The 26,474-nt window shown below is 42.9% G+C and overlaps 1 protein-coding gene across 4 annotated transcripts in view; it reads right to left on the reverse strand.

Annotated features, from left to right (window-relative positions):
- Nucleotides 1-6,271: 6,271 nt before the first annotated feature.
- Nucleotides 6,272-26,474, reverse strand: part of UNK (unk zinc finger) — a 45,591-nt gene continuing 25,388 nt past the window's right edge. Inside the window, exons 6-17 of one of the 4 annotated variants that reach the window (XM_065694118.1) lie at nucleotides 24,546-24,663; nucleotides 23,480-23,564; nucleotides 21,488-21,630; nucleotides 20,158-20,205; nucleotides 19,066-19,266; nucleotides 14,664-14,732; nucleotides 13,849-14,023; nucleotides 12,606-12,707; nucleotides 10,959-11,147; nucleotides 7,908-8,005; nucleotides 7,116-7,373; nucleotides 6,272-6,727 (exon numbers count right to left, since the gene is read on the reverse strand). In XM_065694118.1, coding sequence (XP_065550190.1) covers nucleotides 6,572-6,727; nucleotides 7,116-7,373; nucleotides 7,908-8,005; nucleotides 10,959-11,147; nucleotides 12,606-12,707; nucleotides 13,849-14,023; nucleotides 14,664-14,732; nucleotides 19,066-19,266; nucleotides 20,158-20,205; nucleotides 21,488-21,630; nucleotides 23,480-23,564; nucleotides 24,546-24,663 — 1,642 coding nt within the window. In that variant the 3' untranslated portion in view covers nucleotides 6,272-6,571. Of the gene's footprint in view, nucleotides 6,728-7,115; nucleotides 7,374-7,907; nucleotides 8,090-10,958; nucleotides 11,148-12,605; nucleotides 12,708-13,848; nucleotides 14,024-14,663; nucleotides 14,733-19,065; nucleotides 19,267-20,157; nucleotides 20,206-21,487; nucleotides 21,631-23,479; nucleotides 23,565-24,545; nucleotides 24,664-26,474 lie in introns of all 4 variants that reach the window. The other 3 variants (XM_065694117.1, XM_065694120.1, XM_065694119.1) reach the window with 3 other exon arrangements.

Consider the following 26,474-nt stretch of genomic DNA (forward strand, 5'->3'; position numbering starts at 1 on the left):
AAGCCACCTGACAGGAGGATGGAGCTGGGGGCTGGGGTGTGTGTGTGTATATCTGTTCTTCCAAGTAATACGCAACAGGATGAGAGGAAACAGCCTCAAGTTTCACCAGGGGAGGTTTAGGCTGGATATGAAGAAAACTGTCACTGAAAAGGCTGTCAAGCACTGGAACAGGCTGCCCAGTGTGGAGTCACCATCCCTGGAGGTATTTAACAGATGTGTAGATGCAGTGCTTAGGGACTATGATTTAGTTGTGGACTTGGCAGTGCTGGGTTAACGGTTGGACTTGATGATCTTAAAGGTCTTTTCCAACCTAAACGATTCTTATTCTGTGATTCTATTTGCTGGTGCTTCTTGGAGCTCATCTTAGCTGCATATATTGCTAGTCATTACTAATAATAAATGGGGAGCTCCCTCTGCCCTCATCCTGCAAAGGGGTGCTATGCTGGAGCTGCAGCAGGTACCTGGGAGCTGCTGTGTTCTGAACAATTAGAAGCATCACCCTCCCGCGTGCCTGAGAACCCGCTGGGCAGAGAAACCATGGGGGCAGCTCAGGACAAGCTCTCAATGCAGGGATGGGAAAAAACCCAATGAGCTCCTTTCGTGTTGTGTGACATGGTGAAGCTCAATCAAACCTGAAGCAAGAGGATTAAGGTGCTGCTGGCTCACAAGAAAACATTTGCTGGTTTAAGCCACTCGTTTCAACCCCTCCCCACCCTCTTGTAGCTCTGCAGAGAAATAAGGTTCTGGAGAAGGGTCCCTGCTTGTAGAGGAGGAGATGCCATCCCAGGTTGCTGCTGCTGCTCCCAGTGAGAAGCCCCGTGCCTGCCCCCTGCAGCATACCTGGTGTTGGCATTCGCTGGCACCTGGCCTCATGCTCCATTGCAAGTCTGTTACACAGCGCTGAGCCTTGGGTGTTGTTTGAGTTTAGCTCTACGTTTAAAATGGTCATGCTCTAACTTTCCCTGGGCTGCCCATCATCCAAGCTGGCCTCACCGCAACAACCAGTGTGGCCCCAAGAATGGCTGACACTGGCAAACCTCAGGGCTGGGGATGTTCGTACTTTATTATCCAAGGTAGTGTAGCTAAGTGTTTTGCTCAGCTCTGGGCAGTTGTGTGAGTCCCACCTGAAAAGAAATCATACCCTTTACAGAGAAAGAAATAAACGTTACACTTGGATTGTTTAACTAACCCCATGGATCAGGAGGAGAATAGCCTAAGTGTTAAAAAGATACGGCTTGAAGCACACAAAACCAGCTCCTAGCAACTGTAAAACTGAGGAAGAAACCCACATCACCGTTATCATCATCCTGGTGAAGAACCCCAACACAGGCAAACTGTTACAACACAAGAGGGAAGGGAGTAGGCAGCCTATGAAATTTTATTCTACTACTAATAAATACTCTGTAATAAAAATTGGGTGATTTACATGGCTGTCCTGGTTTCAGCAGTAGCCGTCATTTTCTCTTTCTTAGTAGCTGGTGCAGTGCTGTGGTTTTGACTTTCACCCTGGGAACAGCACTAATAACACTGATTGTTTTAGTTGCTGCTCAGTAATGTTGAGTTTGACCAAGGACTTTCTGAGTCTCGTGCTCTGCCAGGGAGGAAGGGAAGCCAGGAGGAAGCAGAGACGGGACACCTGACCCAAACTAGCCAAAAAGGTATTCCATACCACAGCATGTCATGCCCAGTACATAAACTGGGGGCAGTTACCCAGAAGGGCTAGATCACTGCTCGGGTCAGGCTGGGTATCGGTCAGCAAGTGGTGAGCAGTTATATTCTCTTCCCTTGCTATTTCCCTTATCATTATTATTATTGGTGGCAGCAGCAGTGGTTCATGTTATACCTTAGTAACCAGGCTGTTCTAATCTCAACCTGTGGGAGTTACATTCTTTCCATTCTCCTCCCCATCCCTCCAGGAGCCGGGGGAAAAAGTGGGGGGAGTGAGCGAGCGGCTGCATGGTCTTTCTGAATTACTGACTGGACTTAAACCATGACAATGGCCTTTGCCCATAGCAAGGGTGTTGAAACTACATGATCTTTAAAGTTCCTTCCAACCCAAACCAGTCTGGTTCTACGATTCTCTGCCCCACCCAATCACACTGCACAGCCTCCCCCACCCCTCTTCCATTGCATCTTGACCATAAAGGTGAAGGGCAATCCCACCCACCCACAACCTACACTGAGAAATGGGGCTTGATCCAGAAGGGATTCTTGGTCACCTGAAAGGGAGAAGGCAAATCTGGCTCTAGGTTGTTGTTCAGAGGGTTCCACTGTTTACACCTCCCTGAGGCCCTCAGCAGGGCACAGGGCTGCACAACCACCCCAGGCTCCATGCCCACGCACACACACGCACACAAACACACTGCTTCACCAGACTTTTTTCTTAGCAAAAAAATAAAAATTTATTGTCATCTAAAAAAAAAAAAAACCCAAAAAAACAACAAACCAACAGAAAAACCAAACAAACCAAAACCCATTCTGCCCTTGGAAACTGACACAGATCGAGTTCTTTCCAGCCCCACATGCAAATTCACTCTGCCAAGAAAAAGAGTCTAAACCGGGTATCCGACAGCCAAAACACGTATTTACAGAGTACGAGAGAACAACAGCTGAAATCACAGTTCTATACATGGAATCAACAACACATTTTACACAGCACCGATCACCATTCTGCCAACTTCTACACAGACTAGGGGCGCTTCTGCCCAGTGCCCTTCCTCCTGGGGATGAGCCTGGTCAAGAATTGCCACCAGAAATACTGCAGTGTGTAATATTATTAATTTTTTAAACGTATACTGTATTTGTTTTAACATTGGAAGTTATCGAGTGGGGAAGCCCCAGAAATCTTTCTGATACAGTCACTAGTTTGCAGGAATACTTCACCTTTAAAAAAATCAGGTTTTACATCAGTAACATCTATTCTGTTGGCCATCACTCCAAAGATTATTCTAATTCTGGAGGAAAACACTGGTAATATTCTTCCTTCTCAGATGAGGAAAAAGAGGGGAGGCTGGTGGAAGAGCAATGAATTACTGAGCCTGTCCAGCATTACACACCTCCTCACAGGGTAAAGGCTTCTCTTCACTGTATCAGCTGCACAAGCCTTGCAGATGGCTCAAGTTCAGCTTCAGAGATGTACAGAACGTGTAAAACCCTGCAGCAGGAGACTGGCTACAGCAACCCCCTTCAGGGGGAAAACATGCTCCAGCTCCAAGACCTTCCCCTGATACCTCCTGTGCCACTGCGCCCTGGCCACAGCTGGCAGATGGCTACAGCATCTAAGGCCAGAGGTGACCTAAAAGTGGTCCTGTTAGTCTAAAGCACTGACAAAATTCTTCAGCTCCTGTCTATCGCCTTGCTTTTTGATGTCCATCTACCCAGGGTAGAGTTGGCTTAAGCCACCTGCTTCTATATTCTTTTTTCATAATAATGTGCAAGTTTGACCTTTAAGATACTGTGGTTTCACAACACAATTAAGAATCTCTTTCCCCAGCTCTTAAGTTGGACTAATTGTGCATCCAACCTGCACAATTAGTCACTGAGGTCAACACTTCTGAAGCTCAAAAAATTTGGGGAGGAAAATCTCATTATCCATAAGGAGTCTGTGTGAAGAAGCAGGGCCCAGACATAGTCATGGCTGGCCACCAATAGCCAGCTAGGCTGCTCAGCAAAAGCTTTGTGGACCAAAACTTTGTTGTTAAGCATGGCCAGAAAAGCCCTCTTAATTCTGTGTTCTGTAAAAGGGAGCTCCTGCTTCAAAAGGAAGCTTAACAGTACATGACATGGGCACATCACCACAGAGAAGCTGACCACAGACTCTTAAAGACTTAAAAGCAGTGCTGCGATTTTGGCCCATCCCTCCTGCCCAGGGCAGGCAGGAACCACTGCTGGAGTGGGTCAGGAATGCTGCCCCTGCCCCTTGCTCTCCCCTCCCTTGGTTATAAAATTGTCATGGAAATGGCCTTCTAAGATATCCACAAAATATACAAAGATGAAAGTTCTCTTTTCCATCTGATGCTTAAGAAAATAATTCACATTTCAGATTTATATTTTTTTTAAAGCAGCAAAGAAATTGATAGAAACCTCAATTTAGGATGTGTTTTTTGAAGAACCAAAGGAAAGCGAGAAACAGCATATGTGCTTGTGCAAAGAGAGTGCTGAGATACAATGGGGTGGGAGCAAGGGAAGAGGCTGGTGCCAATTCCTTCAGGCTTTTCAGCCATGAGTGCAGTGCGGCAATGGAAAGTTTAGTTTTGAATTCTTTGGTCCTTCAGTATAATTTTAAACCAGAGAAACGCTTTTACTCAAATGGGAAAAACATTATTTCTCTGGCCTGGATTTTATCTTGTACTCCCCTGCCTAAGCAATATGCCCTATGGAAATGGGGGGAAAACACATCTTTTTCCCCTAGACACAGTAGCCTGCATCACACCAGGACTTGGAGTCTCACTGAGACATCTGAAAGTTTTATCTGAAAAGAAGGGACAAAGGGAAGAGGCCCAGTGCAAGTCAGATGCAGTCATGCAGGTTGGTGCTGGACAGTTCTACCCAGGGTAGTGTTGTCTTAAGCCAGAAGAAGAGGGGTAGCCAAAGGCAGCATCACCCTGAAGAGTCCCACAGCGAGGCAGGAGAGCAGAAAACTCACTGTGGTAATACAAAGTGTTACAAACCAACAGCCAAGAGGCTGAGCTGTTCTGGTTCTTATGAAGACCCGATTTCCTATGAAGACTTTATTTCCTATGATTTAGGTTAGTTACAAAAATTATAGTAAATTTTTCTCTTAACTGGGCTTTTTCCTCCTCTCCCCACTTCTTCCAGCCCCCCTCCCCTTTTATTTTTTTCCTAAGAAATGCTCACATATTTTCATTAAAGGTCTCTCAAGATCAGACCAAGGCAGATGCACTGCCCCATGGCACAGACATTCAAAGGCTATAACCAAACAACATAGCCACAATAGCCACTCAACAGTGTCTCTCCATAAAAAAAAAAAAAATTAAAAAAACCTGATGCTAGTTACAACAAAATACACATGGAAAGGAAAAGAAAAAAGGAAAAAAAAAAAAGGCATTTTTACCAAAAAAACCAGAAACAAGTTAATGGGAAAAACATAAAAAGAACCACACAGAGCTGCACTTAGAGGTCATCTGGGAATGCATATGAACCCTTTCCATGTAAAGGAAAGGTGGAATTATGGAAGCAAACCTAATTATGCCTTTGCATTAAATATGAAGTTTTCTGAGAGGCTCCAGTAAAAATTCTGTTTTCCTACAACAGTGGGCTGCTGGAGGTTCCAGTGCTTTTCCAGGCCAGGGAAGGGTAGCACAGGCAGCATCCCCGTGCAAAATAAAAATGTTTCATCAACTGAGTGGCCTTTTGGTTGAAATCCCAGCAGGTTACTGCAATCCCCCCGATGTAAAAAACCAACAGATACAAGGGTGAAGGAGGTCACAGATCAGCTACTGGACAGGTCTAAGCTGATGGCATATCTTTGTCAAACTGGACTTTGTCACCACAGGTACACATGATTTCTATCATGAGGGCTTCTGGACCCAGTGGTCCAACAAACCATCCTGGAGGTGCTGACACAAGCAACATTGACTCTTCAACATCATCAATGTCAGAGTGCCTGGAATTGTTTCATGCATTTCAGCAGTGACTGCGAACCAGGTCCCTGTGACTAAAACAAAATTCATCTGGTCCGAAACAGTAAAAGGTCTCCACCAGAGAACCACCAGACAAAGGGGGGCCTGGAGAGAACCAACCTCTGCATCAGTACTTCTTTCATAAAGGCCTTTAGCTGACACAAGTGCAATAATTCTAAGGCTGTTCAGACTTGAAACATGTCAGCTGCATCAGCAATGAACACTAGCCACTGAATCTGGGGGCTTGGCTTGCACTAGATCCAAAACATTTTTTTTCCCTCTTTTCTTCTTTTCATACAAATATACAAAGAGTGTAAAAAAATTTAAAAAGTGAACTTTGCTGATTAAATGACAAAGTTCCTGCACATTCAGAGCTCAGCACTGCAAGGCCCACCAGGCAGGCACCCAGCGGAGCTTCCATCAGGGAGGACAGCTTTAACCAAGCTGGGTCAGTGAAAAAGCAGGGAGACCAAGGACATGAACAAGTAACCTCAATACACCTTAATCCTCCCTGTGATTGTAACTCTTCCTCTGGAAAGCACATGGAAGCCCCTCTTGCCCACTCTAAATACTCTGGGAATAGTCAAAAATTTGTTATCACCTAAATAGAAAAGAGGAGAAACACAGACTCTTTGCAAATGGCCCTTTGATCTGTATTAAAAACAGCTCTCAAAGTTCCTCAAGAGTTAGAATTAATGGGGCACAGGTGAGGGGCAGCTTAGATACAGGATGTAAAATATTAAAAAGTGCTCTGCAACTAATTTTTGTTTTGTGTGTGTATGTGCGTGTGCGTGCATATACATACACATTCACAAACACGCACTTACACACACATATATACATATATATATACACATACATATATATGTACGTATGTATAAAGTTAAAAAGTTCTACACGATATGATTAGAACAAGTGTCCTTAGAAGGTCATGACTGGAGAGGGTGGGGCCTGTTGGGATGGCAAATGGGGCACTCGCCCTCCTCGGCGCAGGTTTCACACAGCACTGCATGTTGGCACGGTAACACCACCCGGTTCTCCTCCTGACATTCAAGGCATTTCACTGACTGCATCTGAAATACCGCCTGCAAGAGAGGGGGACAGGACAAAACACAAGCATCAAAGTCACAAAACAGAGGGGCTGCTGTCCTGCACTATGCAGGTGGGGAACAGCAAGGAGGCAGCAGGGGAGGGACCTGCAGGTGTCCACCCATTCACCTGAAGCAAAAGCGAAGCAGCACAGCACAATGTCTTTTAGGACCTTTAGGATCAACAGAACAGTTTTGACCGACTTAAACTTTTGTGCTTTAGGCACAAAGATGACGTAGGTATTTTCCCATAAGCTGGCTAAAACTCACTATGGCTACATCCACATAGAATTGGTTTGACAGACTACCCCAAGAAAAGGGAAAAGCACCATGATATGCAGGAGTAGAGAGAGCAAATCCCTTCCAAACAAAGCCTGGCACTCACCTTATCAACTTTCTCCAGGTTTGCCCGAAGCTGTTTCTGAAGGGTGTAAAGTGAAGACAGTGAGAGCGTTTCCAGGTCAGCGAAGGAGCACAGAAACTGTGGGTCCTGGCCTGTGTGGATCCTCTCCAGCTCCTCCTGAAGTTTCTTCACTTGAAGCTCCAAGGCTTCCCTCTGCTCCCGGGCCAGTTCACATTCCATGTTAGCTGTGTTGGCGCGATCATTTGCTTCCTCTGCCTCCTTTTTCCAAGCATCACAAGCCTACAGGTTCCAACAAAGAGGGTAAAAGAAGCAGTCTGAAAATTTAGTCATCCTCCAAAAGAGAATCCAAGGCAAAATCTATTTCCATATACTCATCACCAGGAGTGCATTCTGTCCAACCTGCCCTGTTCCCAGATTTTGAAACATCCTTAGAGCTTTGTGCTTCAATGTTCTGCTCATCCCAAGTACTCCATCTGGTTGGGCTGTGGTTCTACATATTTGGCCCACATCATGAAGGGGATGAACTTCGCATATTGGCAAAATTGCTATGGAACTAAGTAAACTGGAAGGTATAAGAGGCTGTCAAGCACTCCAGTCCATCTGTATGACACCTGGCCTTGCACTTCCAGCATCTGAACACATCAGGCACAGTGATTCAGTCCCTCTTGCCACAAGAGAGGGAAGAATAAGATAGCTGAAGAGAATCTGCTAATAAACCTACAGTCTTTCCCATCACCTGCCTGGAAAGCTCCTGGTGAAATAATGACACCCTTTACACTCCCTAATTTCTCTTCTCAGGAGTTGCTTAAGTACCTGTTTGGCTTGTTTCCAAGACTCTTCCCACTGCTTTATTGTGCCATTGGCTTCATCCAGTTCTTGTCGCAGCCGTGCCAGCTCAGCAGCACCTGGACCTGACAGAAATGCAGGTGAGGTACTGGGCGAAAAACTCCCTGAAGCAATGTGTTCCCATATGCTGCTGTTCATCCCATTTAAACCTGTTTCACAGGGAAATAGAGAGGGTTATATCACTGGCAATTTCCCCATTTCCTCCCTACCCCTGTGAAATCCAGGATTCAAAAATGTGTACACAGGAAAGATAAAATAATCTTAAGAATTACTTTCATCCCCAGTACCCAGGAGTCTGCAATAGAGGAACTTACTAGGGGAACTTTCACACCATTAGGCCTCATCTTTAATGATAAAGGTAGCATCCAAGAAACTGAGTGGAGGCAACTTTTGAACCAGGCTAGTTTTAAAAATGTTGATTTTACAGCAGAGCTGACTACCAGCTTGAATTCCCCTTCTTATATGAGAACCTGTGAACTGCTTACTGCCTTCCCACTTGTGTGCAGTACAGCCATCAGCACTGGTGACCAGGCTGCTTCATGCAACTAGTCCAGGTGATGATTCTTCTCATATATACCTTAAGAAAACTTATGCTTTTGTATCCTCAGCTTGGTACTTAGGAAATGAGTCTCAGTTCCCAGACAGTGAGACTAGCATGTGCCAATGTCATCACTGTTTGCATACGTAAGAAACAGAACTAACTGGAAAACCCTGTTTATAAACAAGTGGAGGTGACTGAATCTGCATCAGCTTCATCCCCAGCAGAGCTCTAGCATAAATCTAGTGACTGGCACTGGAGAAGACTGACTAGCCACTTCCCTAGTTTAGCTTGTTCAAACAATTTCTCTTTTCAGAAAGAAATTCAAGGCTTAGGAGACAAAGCAGCAGAAAAACAGTTGTAAGCAAAACACTATTTTTCACAGCCTCTTAACAGTAAGAACAACAACAAAAAAATCTACTTAAAATAAGCATCTACATTTTGTATTCAGGGGAAAACTAGTAGGAAAAGCTACTATCAAGACAGAGCTGCCGAATGGACTCTTATGTGCACAGGCATGCACCAGTTTGATGGAGAAGTCATTTTCATTCAGTGGTGCTTACCACTGGCTGCGGACATTCCTAGATCTAGTTGTATTTGTTAATTCTGATCTTACAGCCGCCGAACTGACAGTTTCTGACAAGCCCCGGAGCCTACAGCCTCTTGCTGAGGGCTAACCCTCACAACTTCCCTTTTAGTACCACTCAAGACACAGCTGTGGAAAAACGCAGCTGAAAAATAGTAACTTGTCTTCACTAAGGGCTTAGGTGCCTTGACAAGTCATTCAGCAGAGCAACAAGGGATCTTTGCTGGCTCAAGTCACCTACCACAGATCCATTTCAGCTACTCTGAAGTGGGCTCATTCAAAAGGAAACAGTCTTAATGGAATGCCAGTTCACATTTGGTTTTAAAAAAATTCAGTTTTCTCAAATGGGAACATAGCACTAAGCAGTATGCTGGCAAGCTACAAATTCTGCCATAATGCTGACCAAGCTTATCTTGTCACTCCTTTGTACTCCCTCTTTCAACCTGCTGTTCTCATTTTACACTTTCATTGGTCAAGAATGCCTTCTCTGCGCATTTTGCATCTAGCACAGTGGGAACTAGCCCAGGACTAGGTATTTTTAACTCAACTGCAACACAAATAAGTAATAACTGCACACACTACACACTAATCTGTGTGCACTCAGCAAGTCACATGGAATAGAGAGATTCCAGATTCCCAACTGCTATTTAGGTTACTATTTAAATATCTTATCAAAACCTTTGCAAAATGCTTTTGTTGTATTACAAGAAAATATCTAACTTTTGTATTTTAATTTATTTTTAAGACATTTGTGAATATCCTGCATTTCTTTTTTGGTTTTCATTTGTATAAATACATGGTCAAGACAAATATAACTGTTTAACTTGTTTCTTCTGAAATTAAAAGCAGGCCTTATCAGCAAGTTTTCATTTTCTTACTGAAACAGAGAAGAACAGCCAGCCTCAACACTAATTACTAGCAGAGATGCCCTCTGATGTCTCCTTTCTTATTACAGTAAGTTTAAAAGCTGTTAAAGCCAAACAGCAATCCCAAGGCATGGCAGCATGGTTCTGGCCTATGCAAACAAGGGATGCAGTTACACAGTGTACGCAGAAACAGATTGCAAAAGCATGTAATCACGTTCTGAAGTTAAGCTGAATATAAAGATTAGGGTACCTCAAATTTGAAGAAACATTTACATCTAGTATCAAGAGAGAGAACTAATATTTACTAACAGAAATGAGCAGAGCCATTGTCACTGCAGCCTTGAGCCTAGTTTTATTTCTTGAGGTAAGCCTGTGTCTAGATAATAAAATCTGTTTGGCCCCTCACTTCCCAGTTGTGCTTGATACAGCTGTGGAGCTTTAAAGCAGTTTCTTATCCCTTCACAGTCCTTCATAAAACATATCCTCAAAGGTGAAGGAAGGCACAAAGAGGACAAAGCTGAAGCTGGAACACTAACTTTTTGCAAAGTCCACACTGCAGAGCTGCAGAGTACCAAATAGAGAAAAAAAATAAATCACCCAAGCCTGCTCTAGAGCTCCTAGAAGTCAATCTACAAGCAGTCCTAAGGGCAAACTGCAGTTCCCACCTTAACTAAGCAAAGCTGAGGACGCAACTTCGAGTTTTACGTGAAGCAAAGTCTCAGCACAGCATGTTGGCAAAAAAAGGCAAAGCTCTTTTCCTTGATCTTCATCACCACAGTAAGTCACTTAACCTGTCTGCCCCTTCTTCTCAGCCTAGAAACATGGGAAGCAGAGGGAATTCCTCCCTTGTTCACAAGGCATTAGCCAATTTTCTGTAAAGCAGCTCCTAGTACTGTAGATGTTCTCATGAGAAGAGATACAAAAGGCAGCAGTGAAATAATACATTAAAATTAAAGCTAACTTAAAAGAAAATACTTACATGGCACAGACAGGCATGTACATGGGGGACACACACACTGTGCATTTACCTAATGATCCATGAGAAGCTGATGTCCCCAGGAACGTGCTTTCTGATTGGCTTAAGTGTCCCTGGGGCTGATGAAGGAAATGCGATGAGAGGCTGACCGGTGGAGAAGGAGAGGCAGAGTGGAAGGAGGCAGAGCTTCCAAGTGATCCGGGGATATTTACAGGAGCAGAACTTTGCAGCAAACTCCCACCTGGACAAAGAACACACAAAGAGGATGGCTATGTATGAACATGAAGTATGGAGTTCAGAGCAGAAGGCACTGGGTTCCCTTTCTCCTCCCTAAGCCCCTCAGAATTCCCTCTGCTTCTCATCACACTTCATTCCCCTTTCAGCCTTTAAGAGAAGGCTGCCACCCTATGACCCACATAGATTGAAACCCTCCAGAGTTCAATGGACTATTCTTCCATCAGCCAAAGCAACAAAAGGTTTTCTGAGGAGAGCTCAGTCCCTATCAGTCTAGAGAAGATGAATTTTGCTATCATCTGGTGAAATACTTTGCAATGAAAATTTCAGTGCTAAAACATGTTCCTCTGCCTTTAACACTTCCAAACAACCTGCAGTAAGACAACTATCATGCTTGGTCAAGTCATGATCTTAACCACTAAAAATCAGTAACAAGCTTCAGTCATTTTAAACACACTTGAGTGCCCAGATCAATCAGCCTCAAACAAACAAAAGCCAAACCTCCAAAGACATCACACTTCCCTTACCCAGAGGTCATTCTGCCTGCCACACACAGCTTGAGGGAGATCTCAGCCCTGCTCCCCACTCTCTCCTTGTCTCCCTTAGATATTCACCAGGTAACACCCAGACCTGACGTGAACAGAGGGAAAAGCAGTATGGAGCATCTCTAAGCCACTGCAGACAGGTAGCAGCAGAAGACATGTACAGTAAACTCTCCAATCACGCTCTTGTCTTTGGCAGGGAAGCAGAAGTGATATTTTTCAGGGTTCCTTTTGTAAGTCCCTTCCTACTTCAATACAGCTCCAGGAGTGTAGTTCCTTTGTAAACCTTCAGGCAACCAAAGGTAGCTCCGATTCAAACACCTGTCTTACATAGCAAGGGTAGCCAGAAACTAGACAGGTAGAAGTGGCCTTGGAATACCTCCACATATTAAAATGAGGCAGACATTACAGGGATCAAACCAGCAGACCATGATGACACTCTATGACAGATGGATAGCATTATAGGTCAGTGAGTTTTCTGTTAGTGCTAGGGAGAGTTTTCTGGTTAAGATGTAAATCGCTATACTTTGGCCTGTTTTTAAAGGTATCAGATGCCTTCTAGAGTTTACTTACACACTTCCAAAAAAAAAAAAAAAAAAAGAAAAAAAAACCCAACAAAACACAAAACCCCCAAAAAAGCCCAACCAACAAGAAAACTCAAAAAAAACATATCACGACCCATTCAGTTTCAAGAAACATCCCCAAGACACCTGGGCCCAATGGGAAGAACTCAGCTCTGCTAGTTAATGTGGGCAAGCTTTCACTTCAAAGACTCTCAGTGGTTGCCAGAGTTTGTTATAATCGCTGTTTTAACCGATGTAATTTTGGAACTGGTTTTAGAGCTTTGTTGGGCTGGCTCCACTGAGGTGACTGGGCAACACTGCTTGGCAGAAGATAAAGAAAGCTCTGTTGCTTTCATGTACCTATCATGATGCCACTCGTGTGGGGCACTGTGCTGCTGTCAAATGTCTTCTCCAGGGCAGCCACTCCGAATTCATTCAGGTCCAGGTCATCCAAGGCAGACTCTGCCAGACACAGAGGTACCAATTATGTTACAAAGGACCAACAACTTCAAGAGATAGGATGGCCCAAAGAGCCTACATGCAGAGGAGCTTTTGCTCTCTATTTGTCAGTCTGCACGGCCCTACTCTTTGCCCTGTGCGACGCTGTTCTTAAATGGTTTGGCAGAAGTGTCATGGGCAGCTTTTGAGTTTAGGTTCTTTTGTCTGATCTGGTTCTTTTCATCTCAAAGTATTCCCAAATATATGAAAACAGCAGTTCCCGTAAGTCTTCCCCAAACTGTTCTTTTGAGTCTGTCCATAATATGCAGTAACACTGGCTTATGACATGTCTGGATCTGGTTTGTGTCCCTAATTTGCTGAAGAGCCACTCAGAAAAGAAATTCCAGTAGAAGGGAACACTTGAAAAACATCAGAGATTCAAAGACAGTGTAAAATAAAGAAAGATTATGAATGCCTGCAAATGTTACATCTATTTGAACATGCCTCATCACTAATCATGATCAATAGAATTCCATCCCACATATGCCCACTCACCTGCTCTATTATTATTTTTAACAAATTAGTAATTTCACCTCAGAAATGTTAGACTAAAAACAGTAGGAGAGGGAGGAGAGAAAAAAAAAAAAAAAAGAAAAACAGGTGACCAAAAAAACCTGTACCTAAGAGGAATAATTCTGCTCTTTGGACTCTCCTGCTCTCCTTTTTCTTATAGCCTCTGTCCTACACTCTATGAAGAGCAAATCCTTATAATGTACCTGTTGGTCATCCTTGCTATGAAATCATCATTTAGAATGTAAGGGGTTGTTACAGTGGAAAATGCCCCTGTGATTTCCTGCCTACTCAAAGACCTCTTTGTCACTTTGACAACCAAAAATAAAGCCCTTTACACCATCTGACATTCTGAATAAGTGGCTCAGAGGCCTTCTGTTGGTCCCTTAGGTGAATTTCATCCATAATGACCTGCAGAAAACATCAGATGTGTCAGAGTCACAGAAAAAGCTTACAGCCTGGGGAATCCGCCATCAATGACAGAGATGAAAAACTGCAGCTCACTGCAATGCTACCCATGCTACCGCAATTCTCATACCTGGTGGTCCATGTCTGAGGAAGCTCTACTAGCATAAATAAAAAAAGGCAAAGTTACCTATGACAGACTCAACGGTGTCACTGGTTGGGTAGAAGGGAAGGGCATTGGCATTCATGCCTGGTATGCTGCTGGTGCCAGCAGGGCTTGGGGGCGTTGCAGCCAGACTGGAGGTGATACTAGAGGAGATGCTGGATGTCAGTGGGCTCCCCACTGGGAGAATACCCAGTATGTCCTGAAACAAGAGTTTTAAAAGGGAAAGAGGTAGGAAATAAAACATCCTTATAGAAGAATCCCTTCAGAAACATGAAGCAACAATCCAAAGATCAGCAGCAAACCTGTTCCTGCCTGCTTCCAACCTGACAGATGGCTGGTGCTACTACTGAGCTGGGGGTGGGGGAAGAGGTTAACAGCTTTTCTTTAATTTCTGCCAACTGTTCTCCATTGTCTGTCTGTCCCTGTCCTAGTACTACAAACATCTTTCAGGCTGCCCCAGAATTAACTCCTGTGACCCACAGGTTGCATGCAATCATAGGCATGGGGCACAAAAATCACTCATTCAGCAAACATCTTAGCACCTGATATTAAATTATCTGCTGAATCCTTGAACTCGGATGACTCTGAAGATCCAGTCCACCTCAATTTTCTGTAATTTGGAGACTCTCTCCATCACATTATAGGCCTATGAATCTATCCTGAATTCACACAGGTCCTGCATTGCCAGCAGATCATCCCATCTTCATAAAGTAATTCCTCAAGCTGAGTATCCCTAATGGTGTCTGGACACTTATTTACTCCTTGCAGAGTCATTGTGTCCTTTACTGTGGTGGCCTGAGCACTGAGCTAGGCTCAGGGCCCTGCCAGTACTACCATACCTGCTTGGGCTGTAACAAAGGTTGCTCCTGGTTCCTGTGTTCCAGTGAGTGGGACTTCATTTTTGCTTGCTGCAGTAAAGAAACAGAACAAAAGATAAGCAGAGGGATTAGCAGCAAAATTTAAAATGGCTGACTGCTGGCATTGGAAAAGCCATGGGGAGCACAGTGCCCTCTTCTCTTACAGCCTGCTCTGGGCACTACCTAATTCAGAGAGTGGGAAAGCACAGAAAACACTCCAAGTAATTTGCTTGCTACATACCAAGTTATCATCCTAGAGTTATGCAAAGACTTCTCACAATTACATTCACCTTCAACGCTTCTTTAAGTCCTTTGCTAGCATAAAGCATATCTTAAGAACCAAACCCCAAAATGAATTATTTTGCCTTGCTGTAACTCCTCAGTCCTAACAGTATCTAAAAAAGGGCCCAAAACAGTGGGAGGCAAACCATATTTTTAAATTATGTAAACATTTTTCAGCTTTGGGAAAATAAAGTGGGTAGACCCTGTTTTCCCTCAAACTCTTCCAAATGCCAGCTAGGGCTCCACAGTAAAACACAGAGATAATGAACCAGTTTTAAAAGCAACATCATCAAAACTGATTAAAAAAAAAAAAAAAAGTCTTTCCCCATCCACTAGCACAGAGAGCTCAAATCCATAAAACATGAAGTTAAGGCTGTCTTGAATTGCAAAACTGCATCAATGCCAACAGATATTTAGAATTACACTATCCAGTCTAAAAATTCAGCTTAAGGACCTTCCAGCACTATATCCTAAATGATATCAACCCTCTTGCCTCACAACATCTGACAATAACCAGAGCTGTGAATAAAGCTGCCTCATGAGCTTGTCAGTTTGCGAAGGTCTGTTCTGCTGGCTCTACTCTCTTGGTCCCATGTTGCAAAACGTGCAAGGCACAGGGAGATCAACCACACCCTCCAGGCACAGAGAGGGAGCAGAAGTACTGAGGCAGGGCTGCTTGCTGACTTGCTCTGCAAACCCCCAGGTCTGAAATCAGACATATTCCAGGCATAACATCCACTAGATCGTTTTCATCACAAATACATGATGTACAACAGCAACATGAGGGCCCATGCTAACCTTGACTGTCTGGCTTAAACTCTCTTATGAATAGGATAAATGATTACTGGAGAGGGATGACATAACCAGACAGGCGAAAGAGCAGCCAAAGAATTCATCTCCTCGTTGTACTTCAGGAAATCGTTTTGTCTGCTCAGTTGTATGCCAATGGGCAGATGAGGAGGTCAAAGCCTGGCATACAGGCAGTTGAGATACAGACACAGAGATCCTCTGCAGTGGGTGCCACTCTCACACACTTCCTTGAACAACACACAGTGTGTTTACATGCAGGAAACTACCACTGAACCAACCACAGGCTCCTCTTCCTTTGCATGCAATAAACTTGTTATGTTGGTGCATCTGTTTCTGATGACACACCTGCTAGATTATCCAACACATCCCTACCTTGTTTGTCACTCATTTGAACACAAGATGCGCTATCAAGAGACTTCTGCAGCTAACGCAAAGGCACATATGCAGCCATGCCCCTCTCCTCCCCCTGAAAGACTTCCTACCAGCTGACTCTAGTTGACTCCGGTGCTGTGAAGTCTTACTGGAAGGGATTTTTTTTCCTTTAAGGAGAAAAAGCAAACTAATTTCTGAGCTAGTCCCATTTCCTGCTGCCTTGAATTCATGTAACACCAGTGAAAAATGAAGCAAACTGATTATCACCACCAAGCCAGTCTCCTTTAGCTCTGAGTAACATTAAGAACGGCATACATCAAGACAGACATTCAAAGGGCAGGCTGAAATTCTCCAGCTCACTCTGTGGCAACCAGGGAAGAAAACAACGGACATAAATTACTGGGTGAAGCTGGAGGTTTTCTGACCAGCATGGAACAAACCTACTGCTCTGTGTGTCAGGTCTTCGGAACACCTCCTGGTCATGGCACACAAGTCCTCCCAGTGCAGCCAGCCAGCTTTTTTCCAGCTTGCTAAATCTTTTGGGACTCAGGGAAAGTATTTTCAGCTTTAACTGCTGGCTCAGCCTTACTATAAACTATGCAGAATCTATTAAATACAGAAGGTGCATTTTTCATTCTAATAAGATAGAAACTATCAGTACTAATTCTACAGAGGTAAAATGACAAGCCAATTGCAGAGCTGAGCCAGAGTGTCTCTTAAGTTTTCAAATGAGTGAGCAAAATTAAATGCCTAATTATTGGTCTAATTTACAAGCTACATAAGAATCTCTGGTACCCACTGCAGCCAAAGGGAATTAGAGAGGATTTTAAAAGTAATTATAGATTAAAAGAAAATTAAATTGGGATACTTATGAGACACCTGATTTTGTCTGTAGAAGCCTAGCATAAAGGCAACTGTGATTACTTCTGTCTGTATCTTAATAACTATTTCAGTCATTTGATACAGGGTTTTGCTTAATTAAAGCCACATAACTAAAAAGCTACCTGAATACAGTAGTTCTGTATCACAGCCTTAAATATGACATAAATGCTTGTCATCTGGCCCTCCTTTTAAAAGTCCTATTCATGCTCCATCCTCTTTCTCCTTGGCTAGGCTTGCTGCCTGTTTTCTCCAAAGCAGGCATTCCTAGCACCCTGCCTCTGCTGGTCCTCCTCTCAGTCCTTAGGCTCGGGCTTCATTCCCCCTTTGCAGCACAGGCAGAGTGAGCACGTGTTTTTTCTTTTGTTTCTAAACAAACACTACAAGCTGCTGTGCCCACAAGAAGTGCAAGGATCACAGCATGGTCTGCTCTTTACCCCCAAAGAAACATTGCACCATTTTGCAATTTCCTAAGCCACATCCACATTAAGCAAGACAATGGAAACATCTATAAGAAAACATACATGCATATAACAATCTCTATTTGTCAATAAATCATTTTAATTAGATTTAATAGTGCTTAAGATTGGTACTGCTGCAAAGTTTGGTCATATTTTCCCAAGATTATAATAATAAATAAAACCCTTAGAGTCTGCTTCTAAATCCAACCCCTTTATGCAAGGTCTTGTCTGGACAGATATTTCTACTTTTTTCTCAGAGCAATGCAGTACTAAGGCAGCAGTATAAGCTTATTAAGGCTAGTTTCTTTAATGTTACAGACAAGAGCATAAATGTAGCCAGGTTGAAAGCAGCACTTCTTGTCATTTTGGGTTTTAAGCAACACAGACCAGGTATTTTTATTCCTTTTTTTAATAAATATATATATATATACGAATGTATATATATATATATATAAAAAATAAAATGATATATAATAAAATAATGACATGTATAAAAGGAATACATATAAATATATTAAAAAGTATATATTATATATAAAACATATAAATATATAAAGGAATAATATATATATTATATATACATATATAATATATGTATTAATTTTTTTCCTCCAAGAACATGTAGGAAATATTTTGCAGGCACTTCTTCATAATAGTAGCTATTCTTTCCCCCAAATCAAGATGCTGTCCTGTTATAATTACAAACCCAGTGAGGAATAAAAACTGAGACCTGAGCTCGGCTGACTTGGAAGGGAGGGTGCAGAGAAATTATTAATTGTAACATCGAGAAGGGAAATTCACAAGAAGTTGACTGTGGAAAAGCTCATGTGTGGCAGAAGAGATGGAAGAAACTGTTCTAGGCTTAGGGAGCAGCCTGAGTAAGGCATGATACCAAGAAAGAGAAAACTGAGGAAGGAGCAAGGCAAGACCGGGATATCTAAAAGGGGTAATGGGGAATGTCATTAAGAAATGTGGGTTGGGTAAGAATGCAGAAGGTTCTTCAAATGAGAAAAAGGAATTCAAATTTAATACAGAAACCACAGGAGAGAATCAAGGATCATCATGATACAGCCAGAGAAGCAAGAGACAACTAACATGACATTTTTAATACAACGGAGAAATAAATGGTGAAAACAGAAGACAAACCAAGTCACAGAGATCAAGGTAAGAGTTTGGAATGAGGACATAGAAGGAAGGATGAGTTTCCATGAGACAATACAGCAAAAGAAACAGCAACTCCTGGCAAGGACCTAAATAAGGAAAAAGAAAGCAAGAAGTGATATGTGGGAAGCTACCCAGGGTCAACACAGGACAGAAGTGCTGGGGGATTAGGAAAAAAAGCAGCAGCTTGACTTCTACAAACTGCATGTGTGATGGCAGCAAGGCAGACAACAGATGGAAGATGGACGAGACTGGAAGGGAGGCCGAAAGCAACAGCAAAGACCTTAAAACTGCTAATGAGAACAGCGCTTTCTCATTTTTGTTTCTTGAAAAATAAAAATATACATTCAAGCTAGACTGGGCAATTTCTCATTATTCCTCATCCCCCCCAACTGTTCCAGCCAATATTCCCTACTAACCTGGCATTTGAAATTCTTCAAATACTCGGCCCCCACCTGATCTTCTCGCTCAAACCCCGGTGCTTTCTTGTAGCTGCCAGCTGCTGTTACCGAATCTGGAGGAAAACCAATGGTCTCCAAGCTGTGTGGCTTTCCAATGGCACCAGGAGGAGACCCACATATATTAGATGGGCTTCCAAGACTGCTGTTCCTACAAAGAATCTAATAGAAGGAACAAATGTCGAGAAAGTTCAGCCAGCAGCAGCAATGACTTGAAGAGGAGAGGCATCCCATAGAAGAGCTCATTCACTTCATTGTTGGTGCATTGATTATACTGACAGTCAACACAAGCATACAAGCTTCCAGTAAACAGTAATTATAAACCAGGAAAAAACTCCTTTGATACTGGATTTATACAGTCCCACAATTACGGTTTTATTCTCATTACTTTGTACTGGAGTGCAGTCTTATAAAATCCAACCTAAATTCTAGTTTATTCTTTTTGAGGCCCCAGATGTGACTGATCAAGTTTCCAAACCTGACCGAAACACTCTTTGTTTTCCTTAGGGTACAGTGGATTCTGTCTGCACTCTAAATAGTAGTAGTGTGAAACCTGGAAAGGTGCTGTGGCAGTCAGAACAACCACACATCTGAGCTGGGTAATACTGTATCTTTTGCTTTCTAGTTGGAAATCTGACAGTTTTAATGCAAGCACAAGCAAGTATCAACAGCTGCATTAAAAACCCTAAGAATTTCCAACAGTTCCATTCTTAGGACTAAAACTAGGGATCACAGTCTCATGCAACAAGGCTAGTTTTGCACTGTAGATGAAGCCACAGACAGCAGCAAAGGAGATTAAGATGAATTTTAGAGAAAGTGCCTATCTGGATCAATGCAGATATCCCATTTCTCCGGGACAAGAAATTATCTGCCTGCACTGGCAAGCATGACTGTGCTTCAGACATCATTTAGACAGCTACTACTACCACAGATTCAAACATGGCACAGTCTGGGCTGGCATTAAAAAGGAGCATCCTACAAATGTTTTGATTTTATTTTCATACAGACATTCTGCTGTCCACACTTCCCTACAGTCACAAAGATACTACTCACTGTGGTGGAGGTGGGGCTAGTTGGCAGAGTTCCTGATTTATTCCACACCTACAGTACAAATACAAAACAGAACAGGCCATGTGAGGCTGGCTGCTAGAGGGACCTCTTTCTCTTATTAATTCATCATGGAAAATGATCACCAGCAAAGCCATATTTGTTTGCAAGCTACATGTAGATGCCCCATGGAGCAATGAAGTCACAGAAAGACATGTGTTGCCGTTTGGCATATATCCAAGGATTAGGAAAGACTGTTTGAAAAACCAAGAACTTACAACAGAAAAGATCTAAACTGTCTATTAAGTGGAAGGTATCTTCAATTTCCCCACAGTTTTCAGAGAATTTAGATGATACACTCCTAAGATGAAAGCGTTTTGGTTTTTATGTTTTCCAGTGTTATTAAGTGAAAGAATATAATACGCCCAGACTTTAAGACCTGTTTGGGATTCTAGCTGCAATCAAATTCAGGAGTATGATGAACTGTTAGGTTGGCTTTGCACTAACAAAATCAAACTATCAGCTTCTCTTTTCAAAGGGGGAATAAGACAAAGCAGATATCCTAAATGAATTCACCTCATTCTGACTGGTTTCAAATAAGTTAAACTCATGTCATTTTACCTTCTCAAAGCCTCAACCAACCATTTGAGAAGGTTATACACCTTATCAACAGTAATGCAAACAGGAAAGACTTAACTGAAAAAAACCCAAACCTTCTGCAAAAACAGTGTGGTCTAGCATTCTGTAGGCTTCTTTGCTCTGTGCACCTTCAGCATTTAAAGATCTCCATTCTTGTATGTACAAATAAAGTCTTACCAGCTATCTCGGGCATTACTGAAACAAATTCCAGAGTTTAGCTACTTCTAGGAGAGGGAGGGAATTTAAGATATCCTATAGTGCAACACACAGTATGCACAAGCTAAACCTCTGAGATTACATACGCAAACAAACTCAAATGTAAACAAATGTGGCTATGTACTTTAGAAGTAATAATGTCTCACAGCCTTTAATTAGCTTGGAAACTAAGCCCAATATATACCTCCAGACAGGAAGGAGCTGGACTTCATGTGCAGATTTCACTTTCAAAAAGTACATCAACAAACTCAGCACAGAAAGGAAGGCTTACAAATTTTACAGGCGAGAGGACAACACTAAAGCACTGAAATACATGTTCCAAGCAAACAGATCCCTCTAAGTGCGCAGCTGAGATCTAAAAGAAAAATACCATATCCTTGGGCATTTAAATACTTAAGATTTCTCTTTTGGGAGAAAGAAGTGACTCAGAGAAGCTGAGATCTATAAAATATAGAAGCGGCTTCCCCACAGTGCTACATACATTGCTAAGGTCTGGAGCATGTGGACTGGAAGGGCTGACTGGAACAGAATCCCCAGCCGCCGACGGCATGTACATCACAGGGCCTGTCTGTGTCGGGCTTGACACAGCTGAGGATTGCTGTAAATCTTCACTGAGCGCAGGCTCTGGAAGAAATAAAAGCACACGGGGCATTACTCAAAGCTGTACAATTGCAGTAGAGCACAAGACATTTAGAAAAAAGAATACCTAGATATTCTTGAGAAAAGAAATATTCCACAAGCACCTACTTATAAAGTATGAAAGCAAAGATAAACCTCATCTGGGAAATGGCTACTACCTATCTAATATTCCTTACATTATTACTGTCACTTGTACATTGTGCTGCTCTTTAGTCCATTAAAGCTGCTCCAAAATTATCTTCCTTGCATGAACTGTGTGTTATTCATACAGCTGTCTTGAATTAAGCAGAGCTTCCTTCATTGCTAGGCACAAAAGTTGATGGGTGCATTACAATTAGCTGAGGGAGGTAAGTTTTCTATCTGTGCTGAGTACAAACCATTACCTCGAAAAAGTAACATACATAAAAAGGCATACACAAAATGAAAATGTCATTGGCTTGGAAGGTAGAGATGCTATAAAACTTGTGGTGTTTATCTAACACAACTCAGCATCTTTACAAAAACTATGTAACTGACACTATGCCTGTGTGTCAATATCTTTAAAGTATCGGTTTCAACAGATTTCTTGCTAATAATCAGTAAAGCTCACACTACGAGCAGATGTAGTAAATGGATGCCTGTTATTTTAATTAAGTCCCTCAGTGTTCACCTTGCTAAAAAGGACTAAAAGATACAATTCCATAAAACAGCAGGAGAAATAACCAGTTTGGAATAACCTAAGTGCTACAGAATGTTCCTCTGGCTTTATAGTATAGTATCAAGTGTGGTAATCTTGTTACCAAAAGGTATCTCCAAAACAAAGATATTATGTTACACACAAGGGAGTTTGCTAGACATTGTTTGTTTATCAAGATTTCATTCTCTCTTAAGTCTTCTGGATCCTACCCGGTAGCTGTGCTACTGTGTTCTGGGCCATTACAGCCCACAGCTCTATTTATAATCACTGCTTGTTGGCAAGGCTTCTTATAAAAGGAACTGCATAACCTCTAGAGAATTTACTCTCACCATTCCTTGACAAAGGCAGCAATTACTAATTCCACCTTTTACAAAGGATAATCAAACAACAAAGAGATTTGCTCAAGGCCACGTAGTGAGTCGGTACCAGAGCCAATCTACTGGCTTCTGAGTAACCTGCTCTAATTGCCGCAAATTCAGCAGTGAGATCTGGAGTGCAGAAAACGAGTAGGAGCCATAGGATCAGCAGCTAAACATTCATCTATGAATGTTAGTACTCACGTGAACACAGAACTCCTACAACCATAACAGCATCACTAGTTTACAGATAATGCAAGTGAGGATTGAAATATTGCCCTACAAATCAGGGAGCTACTGAGAAAAGAGGGTTTAAGGAAAAGGAGAGATAAAAAGTTGCATATTTTATTTCTCCAACCTGACTTAAAGACATAAACTTTAAGTAAAACTTCTTAAGTAGTAGAATAGTATTTGCTTTTTTAAATGGATCAATACCTATAATTAGCAGTTTTATCCTCAGCTTTTTAAAATACAGCACTTTGCAACTTAGCTAAATACAGTTCATCCACGCAGAAGAGGAGAAGCTTTCACTGTTTCCATCCTTCTGAACTGACATTCAAGTAAGAGGGAACTTCAAGAGACAGTGCAGTGAGAGCTGAGGGCTAAGTCCTACAGACTACCTACTGCCTTCAGCTTTGCCAGCACCTAGCATGGTTTTGTAGGAATTAGCAAAGTTAATACTTTGTTTCTGGAAATCCTTCACAGCAGCTCTAGTTTAGCAGCCCTGTATTTTAAACTATTTCGGCCAGAAGCTCCTCATAGCTCAAATACCCATGAATGGTGAGAGAAGTAGCCCACGTACGTTCTACATGTGCAAAGGCACAGAAGGGTCCTCGGGGACAGCTGCCAGACTGCTGCATATCATTGCATTTGGTGGATTTGTAGATCTACGGATGGGAAAAAAAACAAAAACAAAACCAAGACATGAACAGGAATAAAACAATGACCAGCACCTCAAAAGCACTGCGAAGAGACTCAACACCAAGACAGGAACACAGATAAGAGGTGCAAAAGACAGCAGAGTTCAGGTTATAATTTCAGTCCTTTGTTTCAAAGAAAGGAAAACCCACCTAGTTACAGAAACACCAAAATATGCCCATCACAGCTGGAGCTCACCCAAAGATCAACCCATCACACGTCAGCTCACCCAAAGGTCACCCTTTGCCATAATGTCCCTCAGTCTCACTGGAAGCTCCATGGATATTACAAATGGGAAAAAATAGGAAAGAGCTCACAGATGATAGCACAGAATGTTACAGCCACTTGTTTGCAAGGAAAATAACGAACCATTGACAATGATTGTAGGAAATGGATTATTTCCCTTCCCCCCAGTTTGACAGGTGGTAACAATGGTTACTTTGTCGATACACAGCCAACAAAGCCTTTCAACCCTGTAACATGAAGCAGACTAGGACAAGGTCTTAACTACAGTTTCTGTAATGATACTAGAATGCTCTGGGCATGCTAACAATTAAAAGCTTGGTGAGTTATAGGACTAGTCTGTGGGTAGCTATGGTTTAGTACAACCATCATCAACCGAGAACTTTTCCTCAAGGAAAAAGATGCTGTATGCTCACCTGAAAACCCACATCAAGCTTTTAAAATGACCCCTCCCATTCATGAGATTGCTCTTACACTTGAGTTTACCCCTCTTTTTACCTCCTCACATATGGTCTACATAACAAAAAGACACCCCTGTCAAGCAGCTGAATTTCAGCTTACTTCCAACATGCACTTTCTCTATATCCCAGGACCATGCTGCAGGCAGCCCACACACTCTCCCAACTAGCACACTAACTTACTTCGTAAGACTGGAATGCTTTTGCTTTTCTAGTCAGCTACCAAACAGAGCGAGCAGGTTACTGTACCTCTGGATGGAACTGCTGTTCTGTGCGAGTGTGGCAGTATTGGCATGAGTCTCCATTTTCACACTTACTGGGATCTCCCCACTCATCTCCATGTTTCACACTGGGACATGGGGAAGACCTGTGTAAATAAAAGTAGCAGGAGAATGCAACAGACTTAGAGAACCTGACAGTGTTTCAGTTTGCCTAAGGTCTGAGAGCCCATGACACAAAGCACAGGCTGCAGCTGAAGCTTTTCACCTCTGAACACTTGCAGGATTGCCTAGACAAAACCCAGAAAAAATACAGTGATGAAGTAATTTAGGTGAGAAATTAATTCAGTCAAATGTGCTTTGAAATTTGCTTCCTTTGAGCAGGTCAAAGGAGGAAATTCTCCCTTACTACTCTGGTGAGACCCGGCAAGGAACACCTTGCCCAGCTCTGGGACCCCAACATAAAAGGTAAATGGGACCTGCTTGAGTGAGTCCAGGTAAAGTCACAAGGATACTCTGAGGGCTGTAGCACCTCTGCTCTGCAGACAGGCTGAGAGAACTGGGCTGGTTCAGCCTAGAGAAGAGAAGGCTCTGGGGAGAACTTAGAGCAGCTCTCAGTGCCTAAATGGGCTACAAGAAACCTGGAGAGGAGCTTTGGACAAGGGCCCGCAGGGGAACGACTTTAAACTGACAAAGGGGAGATGGAGATGAGACATTAGGAAGAAGTTCTTCCCCGTGAGGGTGCTGAGGTGCTGGCACAGGGTGCCCAGAGAAGCTGTGGCTGCCCCATCCCTGTGTTCAAGGCCAGGTTGGACAGGGCTTGGAGCAAGCTGCTCTACAGGAAGGTATCCCTGCCCATGGCAGGGGATGGAACTGGATGAGGTTTAAGGTCCCTTCTAACCCAAACCATTCTAGGATTTCTCAATTAGGAGGCAGGTTTGGCTGCCCACCCTCAGCTGTACAATCTGTTTGGCTGGCTGCTGCCTCCCCAGTCCCCAGCCTGCTGCATCTTTTTCCGCTTCTTGCAATTCTCCAATGAAAGAAACATGGCTTAACTCTCCATCTGAAAACAAATACAACCTGAACCAACATAACAATACTAGCAGCTGATGCAATTAGTGTCAGAGATGCTGGGTCTGGTTTCTGTGTTGGAACTGTACATTCATAGAAAGTAAACAAGTTAATTGGCTAATCCTAAAACACTAAATACCATTACAGTGATATGTTTCCAGGGTTATACTACAGCCACATGGCAAAGAGGTTGAGTCAGGTCACTGAAGAAAAGGCAAGCCTATTTTCTTTCCTCCAGCCAGGAACCGTCCTTTTTCCCAACTTCTGGGTTTTTGACATGACCTACTTCCCCAGCTCTTTAACCATTCCCTCAAACAACAGCAGAGGGAAGCAGATAGCAGCAACAGATGCCTGCATGAAAGGGGGCCACATCAGCTGGGGGTGAGGAAATCCAGTGAAGATCAGGAGGGGAGAAGCTTTCATTTCTTCCCTTCCCAAAGGGCTCAGGCAGGGGTAGGAAGCACAGACCTGCTGCCTGAAGGCTGGCTTAGTGTTTCCTTTTCTCCCAAAACTGTTTGGATTAATGTTCCTTTGATTTTTCTTTCAGTTTTTAAATACAGGATTTCAGTGCCAACTTAAAAATTTCTGCCAATGCTGGGGGTGGCGAAGGAAGTAAAAACATCCAAGGTATATTCTCTCCTGGCTTTCTGGTTTGCTCTTATGCTTTTCAAAAAGGAACTATGGAAAAGCCTCACTGAGACCACAACAAAAGTTCTGTTATGTTGGAGGAAATGAGGGCCTATAACTCCCTATGTGCTCACACAGACACAGCATGCCAAAAAATCCAGCAACAGCTGAGCTGACAGAAAACCCTGCTGCCTCCAAAGCAGAGTCTTCAGCAGCTGGTCAAGAATACATGTCCAGCTACACTACTGGTCTTGCCATGTCT

This window comes from Lathamus discolor, chromosome 13, assembly GCF_037157495.1.
Source record: "Lathamus discolor isolate bLatDis1 chromosome 13, bLatDis1.hap1, whole genome shotgun sequence".
Lineage (NCBI taxonomy): Eukaryota > Metazoa > Chordata > Aves > Psittaciformes > Psittacidae > Lathamus > Lathamus discolor.